Source organism: Musca vetustissima, unplaced genomic scaffold (genome assembly GCF_032173495.1).
Source record: "Musca vetustissima isolate MV318-11 ecotype Yass unplaced genomic scaffold, APGP_CSIRO_Mvet_v1 utg6568, whole genome shotgun sequence".
Classification (NCBI taxonomy): Eukaryota; Metazoa; Arthropoda; class Insecta; order Diptera; family Muscidae; genus Musca; species Musca vetustissima.
In genome coordinates, this window is record NW_026882783.1 from 384,366 (window position 1) to 395,645 (window position 11,280).

General features: G+C 34.8%; 1 protein-coding gene across 1 annotated transcript; it reads right to left on the bottom strand.

The window, feature by feature from the left end:
• Nucleotides 1–916: 916 nt before the first annotated feature.
• LOC133329465 (sphingomyelin phosphodiesterase) lies at nucleotides 917–4,142 on the bottom strand. The gene is made up of 6 exons (XM_061537937.1): nucleotides 4,067–4,142; nucleotides 2,766–4,011; nucleotides 2,447–2,700; nucleotides 2,083–2,377; nucleotides 1,840–2,025; nucleotides 917–983 (listed from the first exon to the last, which is right to left on the bottom strand). The coding sequence occupies exons 1-6, from the start codon at nucleotides 4,125–4,127 to the stop codon at nucleotides 926–928; spliced, it is 2,100 nt and encodes a 699-aa protein (XP_061393921.1). The 5' UTR covers nucleotides 4,128–4,142; the 3' UTR covers nucleotides 917–925.
• Nucleotides 4,143–11,280: the final 7,138 nt, after the last annotated feature.

The following is an 11,280-nucleotide window of genomic DNA, read 5'->3' on the forward strand; positions in this document are numbered from 1 at the left end:
TATACCTTGCAAAATAAGTTCATTATGTCTAGAAACGATACTACTTCGAAAATGTGTATTAAAAATATCAAATTTATGAACACCTTTTAAAGTATAAAATTTATGTATGTACACATCGATTAGATTTATGTATATAACATTTCATATGATCAATCACTTACATACCTCCGCAATAAAACAATTTGAAAATAATTGTAAAATTCTTCTATTTATTTTGTATTTCGTATTGAATGCAAATTTATAATATTTTTTTTTCATAAAAACAATATGAATGATGAACTTATGATGTATGACTTTTTTTGAGAATATCTGGATTTTTTTTTTTTTTTTTGCATTGAAATAAATAAATTAACGATAGTTGACAATGAAGAAAGTGTTATTTTGGCTTTGTCCTTAGATGTACTTTTAGAAATAACTTAAAAACTAGGAGGAATTCTTATATGTAAACAATATACGCACATACAAACGCCATTCACACACACACATTTGTAAGTGCGTTAAGAAAGCTATCACATAATTAATATAATTAAACCTGATGATATATTATTAATACAATTTATGATAAAAATTAAAAATAAAAACCAAGTAGATTTAAAAAACATTGAATAAAAGCAAGGAATTTTCTTAAGAAAAACAGATCTTTAACATTTCTCAATGTTAAATAAAAATGTTTTTTTTTATATTTGAGATATCTTCCAAATGGTTTTTTTTTCGTCTGTGTTGGTAGAGAAGAAATAGATTTTCACTTAAATTTGTAGAGACTAAAATACATTGCTCGTTGAGATATGCAGACACATCATCGTTAATACAACCAAAAAAGTCTTTGTTCCAGGTCCCACCACTCCGGTAGAGGGAGTGGCGAGATATTGAGGCAGCGCCATTCTCGCAGTTTTAACTCCTTCTTGGACAAACGCTACATTCGATATCAGCCAAATCCCATCAGATACTTTGGCAAATAAACTATTGAAGTCAAGAGACTGTAGCTAAATGTGATTGGGGAGGAGGAATGGTAGAGAAATTAATAAACCTTCAGCGTCAGTTTTAAAATGTGTTTCTTTTATTAATTAGCTGATTTTTATTAAATTGTTGAATATTTACAAGTGTTTGATATAAAAGTTAAGCCACAACCGTGTTTATACTTAGTCTACATCCATTTCCAGAGTAAATTCCCAAAGCGATCAATATTAAACAAAGGATATAATAACATCGGGAATCTGCCATTCCGTGGTGGTTGACGTAGCATCATCCATTTCTCCGGTTCCATCGTTAGAACCAATGACATTGTTTTCACTGTTGATTCATTGGGAAGATTTGGGATTTTGTGTTAATACCGATTCGAGTGTTAATGAGGTGTTAGTGGACCTTTGCCGCAGTTGATATATGTGTACCAGCTATTTGGCGAGAATGTGGCGCATACATCCCGATACGAATGTTATGACTCCCACATTATCGGCAAGTAGCTGTATGTATGTGTAGGTATGCTACGATGAATTCTTTCAATTCGAAAAAGTGAATTTGGGTTAGCAAATAATGAAATGCTGTTTGTTATAGAACTTGTTGCACTGCACTTATGGTAATGTCAAGTCTGCAAAAGAAACGTATAAATTTTGCTAAGGTGTGGTTTTTGATTTGGCCAACAACAGCAACGACAACAACAAAAAGCCATGGTTAGTGAAAAGCAAATTTAGTTTTCGAATTTATACGACATCACACCAATTTTATGTTTTTTTTTTGGGTTTTTTTTCGATTTCTTGTTCCAATTTACAAAAATAGAGAATTCGTTTATGTGTGTGCGTGGTGTTGTGTGATGGAGAATTTGGTTATGTAAAGAGTACGTACGAATTGCTGAGACCACGATATATCCAAGATTTCCATGATTTGCCAGATTCATCGTCGACCTTGGCTTCTAATTCGGAGCAGAAGTGTCGTCGGTCATGGGATCGTCCGCTCTTCGCATCACAGAGAATACGTTTTCGACACTCAGCATCGCATGTCGGTCTTACCGGCGAATTCTTCCAGTAGTTTCTTAAAAAGTTAAAATAATTGTTGATACTTCCTTTTGCCAAGTCTAACAGTACTTACTTATAGTATAAATCGAACAATTCCTGATTACGGGTCAGTTCCGTAATAAGATTGTCCCAGTCAACGGGCCTCAGAGCCTTCATATTGTAAGCTGCCCTGGCCGTGTACAGTTTATACCAAATGGGATAGTCGTAATGGTTAGCCTCCTTCAAATTCATAATCCACGATTCGTGATCGATTACCAGACGTGTGGTTGTGTCATGATCTCCATCCACATAGTAGATGCGATAACCGGGATTTAAATCGTAATAGGGAGAAACAGAGGGTCCAATGTAGGCAATATTGTTTGGATGTCCTGTGGCGGAAATAGACAACAATTGATGTTTAGTAAAAAAAAAAGATTTTAGTACTATGGAAAACCTACCCAAATCTGCTGGGTCATAGAACATTTCGAATTCATCGAAATGAGTGTGACCATAGAATTGTGCCATAATTGTATTCTCGTAACGGGCAATAATCTTATAGAAATTGCGGGACCACACTTTCAAACAATCAGAGTGACCGGGCGGTATGTGTCCAATTACATGGACCTTTTCATTCGAAAATTCTGCACTTTGCAATTCGTAGATGAACCATTGAAGTTCGGTTGCTGGATCGGTCGAATTTAAAAGTAACCACCTGCGAACAAAGGGGGAATTGGAAATTGGACATCAACTGCACTGATGCTCAAGATTTGAACTTACCAATTTTTGTTATTACAATAATTCATATTTAGCGAAATGATGCGGAAGCCAGGTCGGACCAACACTGAATAGAAGGCGCCACGACGCACGGTGTGCGAAACACTTTGAGGCAACCAACGGCGCCATTGAACATCAAGTTCGTCATAAAGCCAGGCTATTGAATTTTCCACCTGATTTACATACGGAGGTGGGAAACTGTTGACGGGAGCACTTTCATGATTGCCCAGAGCTGGAAAGATGGGCACTCCAGGGAATTTCTCTGTCATTTGACGTACAGTCTCCTTAATGATTTCCAAATTCTCCTGTTTTGTTTGGTTCCAAACATCATGCGGTGGCAGATCCCCTGTCCATAGTATATAATCAATATCACTGTGGGTCTCTGCTATGTGCGACAACATATTATCGACGGTGCGTTTGGGCGTATCGCATTTCCGATAGTCGCCCCATTTCCCGGCTGCGGCATTGGGATTTGCTGGTCTGCCACTGCTCAAACGACAGCAGAGCGGCTCATTGCAGTCGGCATTTGAACCTTCCACATAGTGCGGATCGTAGTGGGTATCCGAAATCTGTAATACCTTGAAGAATGGCGCTCCCTCCTTAGGAACTGGCACTTCCATCACTGGAGGCTTTGGCACCGGCGGAAAGACAACTTCCCACTCGTGATAGGGGTTATAGGTGTCTTCACAACCATCGCCGATGACAAAACTACAAATTTCATTTGGTCCCAGAGGTGTTCTTTGCAATACATATACCACCTCCGTGCCGAACAGGTTCGCCACACCCTCACATACCCGAGGACTTTGAATATTCAAATTGGAACAGAATTGATAGATCATTTTGATGATTTCGCCCTCGGACTTGCCTGTGTGGATATAGTGCAGCAAAAGACCGGCTCCAGCTTTGCACGCGGTACACGAAACTTTAGACAAAAGACTGTGCTCGATCTCGTAGGAAACTTGTTTCAAGTTGAAAAGCTTTAGGGCCTTGTCCACGAATGGTGGATAAGCCAAACCATCGGGTGTGTTGTCATACCACAGCATGCGAGGCTTAGATGTGTTGTTCTTAATTCTCTGCAGCCTCTCGAGAAACTCCTCATCGCTTATCGAAGCTTCGGCATTGGTGCGGTTTTCAAAGTATTTCAATTCAACATGCGGCACAATGCTGCGTGGTATCGAAACAATTTGCCAATCATCTTCGGGTTGTGTCCAATTTATCGACTGTCGATGTGAGTGATATGTTGGAAATGCTACGGAGGAAAGTGTTGTTTAAGAGTGTTGCTACCATGGTAGGTGAACACTTACCTTGTATTCCCACCACTGCCACAAGGACCATCCATGCACAGATGGTCTGAGATATTGTCATATTATTGATGCTTGTAAATGGAACTTGTTTAAGACTTCAGGCTATTACCGCTGCTATCATTCGAATTGGGAAAACGAAAATCTGCAACAGAAGGAGAAAACAATTATAAATTTATTTTGATTTATTTACTCTATTTTTTTAGAATGTCCATCCATCTCAGCGACCGACAATAATTACAAAAGTTTAATTACAAGTCGAAAGTTCTCTGCCCAAAATTGAGTGGCATGTTGAAAATTCCTTGTGGCTTAGTGGCAAATAGCACAGTTCTAAGCATTTATTCTTTTACTTTCAATTGCATTATTATGCTTAGGTCATGGCACCGAAAACGACGAAGAAGAATAGGAGTTGCATAAACCTCTTGAGATTTGTAGAATGGTTTTCGGTTTTCGAAATGACTTGACACTGCAACAATGGACCAAGTAGTGGCATGAGTAGTATGTTATACAAGAGTATTTCAGGAGTGAATTGCACAAATTTTTATGTAGGTTAAGCTAAAAGTGTTTTAAAGAAAACCCATTGACCTAGTTTTATGGAGTTGTATGGGAAATGCACTACGATAATTGTGGTCATTCAGTACCAATTGAAATTGATATTGATCTGTGACCAGAACTCATTTTAACACTTCAAATTCGGTATTATTCTTAAATGACGAATGTAATGAAAAGCATGTCGGGAAAGGGAAAAGTCGACATTAAAATATTTTACGAAAACATATATGGGGAAGTAATAGAAATAGTTTTTTTATTTAATATTAAGCATATGATCTGTTTCCTTGCTTAAAAAAGACAAATTCGTTTAATAGAAGATTCTTGCAGGTTCTGGAATAGATCTGATTTTAGTCGGAAACAATGCGACGTCCAGATAATACTTGAAAACGTATTATTTCCCATTTCTAAGGGAAATGAAATATGTGGTCAAGTATCTTTTTCGCTTTTCAGATCTGATTGTTGGACATGGTGGGAATTTGTCATCTACTGTCATTAGGTCACACTATAATAACATCTCATATCACAGAAGTTGCTAAAATGGACTACCTACCACTGCTTGTTGAGAATGCGACATGCATCTCAATCTATTAGTAATAGTTCACACAATTTTTGAGTCAAGTTCCCACTTATATAAGAATAATATCAGAAAATTACACTTATTGATATGGAACGGGAAAAGTAAAGGTGCATTGCCTTGGTATTCTATAAATTGAGTTCTGTTCCGGAAAAAATAATTTCCAAAATTTCCTGTTTCCCTTAAACAAACATATTTTGAGAGATTCCAAAAAAGAACACAAAGAAATGTCATTCTAAAACGTACGAGGCTAATAAAACAATTGCATTTGGAATTGTTTTAATTAATCTACAAAAATAGAAGCAAATCAGTTCAATTATTTCGTGTCGAGATCAAATGCTACGTTTATCAGGGTTCCATGTAATGTATTGTCATCACATTTGTTGTTGTTTTTTATTTAAAAAAATATATTTTCCAATTATAGAGATAACGAAGTGAGATTAATAAAACGTATTTGAGTAATTTAATTTGACATCAGTGGACTAGAACAATGGCGCCAACAAAGGCAATGGAACGAACCATTGTGTTATAGGTAGGAAAAAAAGAAACAACAACCATTCAGAAATGTTCATTACTGTCGCAGTCCAATGCTAAATAATGCTCTATAATAGAGTAATAAATTCCTTGGCTCTTTCTCTCTAAAATTTTACTAAAATTGTTACAGAGGAACTACATAAAAACATTAATATTTAATTTTTTCAGACAATAATTTAGCCGGGTATCCACAGGTGCCATCACTGTACCTCAGTATTTCCATACGAGTAGACTATGCTTTACGCATTTTTGTTAATGGATAACTTCAGTTTTGTGATGATTTCATTCACATCGACATTTGCCATAAGTCAACTTCCTTCCTATTCACCAATTTGTGCAAACTAATAAAAATTATTATTCACAGCGTGTGTATGTAGGCGTAGTTCTTTCTCCAAGATAGATATTTTGAATTTCTGGTTTGCATAAATAATAATCGGCTATTATTCAAAAAATTAATCTGAAAGAACAAAACGATGATAAGAACCGTCCGATTTTCAAGTAAAATGTACAAGAGCATTGGGAACTATTTAGAACATTCTGCAAGAGGAAATTTTGAAAGGAATATTGTTTTACAGTACCGTACAATATAGACACTAAATAACCATAAAATTTTAATATTTTCGATTTTAAAAATTGGTGTTTACCAAGAAAAGAGGACCAATAGTATCATTTTTGGCAGGAATCATTCTACCCTTTGAGGACCCAGAATGAAATATTCCAACCAATTCGTTTGAAGAATTCGAATATGGCCTTTAAATTTAAAATACACATACTCGGAAAATGGTTTAAAAATGTGGCTAAGGTTTCTTAAACTATCTAAAAATCCCTTTTGGATATACTAACAAATGCGTCTTTATTGGTATCTGAACGAAAATGAAATAAGATGTTAAACTGCATTTACATTAGAACATTTTTTGTCGGGTTAACCTACACTAAGCGAATTTGTTTGACATATATACCATGGAATTGGTAATTTAAATCCACTTTATTCACGAACTCCAGTACAATGTAAACGCACTATTAGTTCTATTTCGGGTTTAAGTAAGCACCTTTAAGTATCTAAAAGTGGGCGGCATTATTATGTATGCTGTCAGTAGAGTAGAAATGTTGGATGATCGATAAAAGTTTTCACCACAAATACTGCCAAGACTGTAATTTTTAATTTTTATTATTCATCAATCCGCTCCTCAAAACACACCTTGAAGAAGTCCCAAGATATTTCTATTTTTTTCTTGGATCGAAAATGTAATCGTGATTATGATATTGTCATTATAATATTAGTTTGCACTTATATAACAAAAACGATTATTACAACAATCACGAAATGTTATGAAATTTGAAAAGGAAAAAAATAAATCCAATTTCTCTCTTGGAGAAAAATGGATGGGAAATGAATCAAAAAAAAAAAAAAAAAAAAACACAACAACAACAAACAATAACATTGAAAAATATTTTGAAGATCCCACTCAAAATTACTACTGATAGATATCAGTTACAAATTGTTGTATTCGAATAACAATACATACACACCCAGAGAGGTGTATTAATATAAACACGCCAATGTATCCAGTGTTCATTGCGGGCTTTTTGTTTGTTTGTTTGTAATACCAATTAATTGCGACTTCAAGTGTCTTTTGTTGTTTAGTGTAAAATAAAAAAGGTTTCACTTTTCAAAACAATGTCGTTTCTATGCTGTCACAGTCAATGTTCGACGATTTGAATGGCCAGCCGGCCCTTTCCTTTACATACATACTCATAGATTGAGGTATGAACGGTACGGGATTGGACGTTGCTTTGTAATTTTTCCACAGACAACCGGTTTTTTGCATGGTTGCCTTGGTTTAAAAAGCTTTTGGAGTCATTCGTTTCCACTGACTGTGCGTAAATGTAAACAATCAGCCATTAGCGTTCGGAGACAAACAATAACAACAAAAACAACACATGGTCATTTGCACATGAACTTGTATGAAGGATAGTTATGATCGCCATAAAGAAAAAAAGAGACAGCATCACTCATTGTCAATGATGGAGTCTTGAGCTAAGAAGAATCATGATGGTATTTCTGCGCAGTTCCATTATCACACGGAAAAAACCTTGCATTTCGTAATTGAGGTTATTATTTTCATATTTATTTTATAAATAGCTTTATGATGGTCTTACCCATTTAAATTTTAAATTGAACAACAATTCAAAACAGTGTGTTACAATACTTTTTGAGAAGTTTGTCCTATGTTCACTGAAAAGAGGTCAATATTTTTCCAGGGCACCTGGCAATCCAAGTCTACTTTTTTTCTTTAACTCACATATTTTTTTATGAATTGTAATATCTCTCCTCCATTTATTTTAAATTCCTATATTCAATCAGAATTTCACAAAATATCGAATGGAACACTTAAGCATTCAGCGCTAATCATATATTATTATTATTGAATTGAAAACTTTCTAATACGATTCTAATTATGATATCATAGCCAAATTAGGCCATGTTTCTTTTCATTATTCCCAAAAATGCTGTAGCAAGACACGTGCTACGACATCAATAGCGCTGGGTTGGCAACCCTATTCGAAATCAAAAGCAGAGATGGCCTGTCAGAAACAGTGACGTAAATGACATACAATTCCGACGTATAATACATACGTCAGAAACGTCGGAAACCTACCTAAATCTATTAGGTTTTTGACAAAATAGCTATTTCCATTAATCAATTTGGGAATTACGCATGCTTTACTCAAATCGATATAAAATTTCAAAATTTTCTTCTCAAAAAAATTGATAAATTTTTATCAGTTCTAGTAAGGAATAGTCAGATATATGTAAAAATAATATATATTCTTGAAAATAACTGTATATGCTGATAATATTGATATAAATGACGTTTACTACGTTTATTACATTTTATACAGGTATATGACGTTTTCGACGTTTACCCCTTTTTGACAGTCGAAAACCTAAAAATTCGTCACACGGACCATCCCTGATCAAAAGGCCATATAAATCATGTAATATTTATGCGCCAACTTAATGAAAATGTTACAACAAAAAACCCGTTTTGGCCATTGTTGGGTGTTCTGTGGATAATGCAACAAAATACCACCACCACAACAACAACAACGACGACTTCCAACTCCAATGAATGGGAAACGAACAGGTCACCACCACAACCGCCGCAATGGTAACTGAAACAGAAAACAAAACAAACCTAACCTAACCGCACCAAAATTAACGGCAATACTTTGTATTTCTTTTATTTTTCGATACTTTCACTTTCGTTTTCTTTTAGTCGTTTATGGTTGTTGTTGTTGTGGTTTTATGTGTATGAATCTTTTGCTGAGCCTCCGCCAACACTCAGGTGTATGTGTTGTAAACGAATGGTTGAATGTATGGATTGATATGGTTGCTGGATGTTTGTCTGTCTGTCTGTCTGTCCGAGGGTCTCACACAATCTAATTTTGTTGATGTTGTTGTTATTACCGATAGCAATGACACTGAAAACGCCACTTGTGATGTCGATTACCTGGGAGAAAAAGGTGTTAAATAATGCCATAACATGGATAAAGACCCCAAATAATAGTATGATGATCCATGGCACTGCAACGGTCTTGCTCTTGGCCATAGCTTAGTAATGGCCTTCTTATGTAATAGTGGTAGCAACAGCAGTGGCTGCGTGATAAGAAAGTTATGACATTGTAATTAGGGTATTTGTTTTCCCCATTTGGGTTGGAGAATTTCTCCTGAAGTATTTATTTCCTTCAATAAAACGTGTCTTGGTATCATTGATGATAAAGAGAGGAGCCATATATTTTCTATATATCAACATTTTGGGATGAAAAATATTCATAACTATATATAGGAAATACGAATGACCATTCACATTATTATAAAAGATTGTATTTAGAACTGAGGTGTGGTTTCATCAAAATTAAAAATCTATAGTCGATTGCCAGATTAAACGCATTATTTATGGTATTACTATTTTAAAATTAGTGTCCCATTCAACATACTCAGTTCAAACACTTTATGTATCTATCAAGTAATTAGTTCACTTTTTAACACAGATTCTCTGAAAAGAAATATAAAAGTGAATGTGAGAAGTTGGAGGGATTTGGAATATCATTCCAACTTTCAGAAAACTGCGGACATGTCTTTCTGTAAATATTGTATTTTCTAAGCATTTTTTTTTTTTGAATATACAAATTTCAAAATATTATTTTTTCCAAATACCATGAACTAGGTGATAAACATTTTGTGTGTGTGAGAGAGTAACTGAGAATCCACCATTTGATGAATAGATACGAAGAGAATAATTTCTAAACAGCCAGTTGTTGATCTTCTAATCCTTTTTGAATTGAATAAATCCTTCAGATGGTTTAAATTTCCATTGATCGTTGTCCCTATCCAGCCTGCTAAAGGCTATGTTCCTTCCTTTTGCCCTTTTGCCGACTTATAGCTGAAGCTCATTAAGTTACTCAATGGAGGACTTATTAATTATTTAAATTTATTTGAAAATAGTTAATTATTTAATTTTATTTGTTTAAACTGGGCCACTGAAATGATTTCCTCTTATTTTTTCCAATCTAAATTAAATTGAAGTTTATTTATTTGTATTTTATTTTTGTTGCTGTTGTTGTTGTGACTGCTAATAGTCCATTATATCTTACAATTGTAATTGGTACAAATTCATTCGGAATAGTAGTAGCTTCAATTTGCCAATTATGCCAATGTTACTACAATTTAATTTACTTTTTTTTTGTAGATGAGTCTTTTTTTGTTGGTTGTACATTCGTCTATGTATGTACATAGCCGATTGTTTATTTGTTCGTCTGATGTCTGTCGTCTGTCGACAATCCACAATCAATGTGTGCTCAAACACCGGACGGACCATGAATAACATCAAAAACAAAAGTTACCTCCATTAAATTGTTTGGGAACAGTCCGCGCGCCAGTCCATCGAATGTGTGAATGTGCGACGGAACGTATCATATCAACGTGAATCATGACATTCATTTGTTATTTTTATTCGAATTTAAAAATATGCAAATAACGACAATAACAACAGCAACAACAACGGTAGCAAAAAAAAAAAAAAAAAAAACTCGAATGCATTTGTTAGCTTGGGCCGGACTGGATGGCCAAAGCCCATTTGGTATTGCTGCCATTATTTGAAAGAAGTGTTAATTTGCATTTTTGTGAATCGATGAGCAGAATTACGGGTTGGCTTGCTGGCTGCTTGGTTGTGATTGTGCATTTTCGTTCTATATTATTCAATATAAACAATTCGTTTGTTAGTTACTTCACAGACCAGGAAAATGCGCACACACACAGTAATGGGAATAGCAAATACAATTAAAATGTGATGTTATTATGCAAATTATGTTTATAATCGAACGAACAAATAAAATAAATGGTACAGAAATGGGAGATTGGGGTTGGTAGTGGTGACATTTTTTGGTACACTACAAGTAAAATTATTATAAATTAGAAAATCTTTAATTAAATGGGATCTAGGAAGATGTATATCTCTCGATTACGTCAATGGAAAGGCAGCTTATTTTCCAA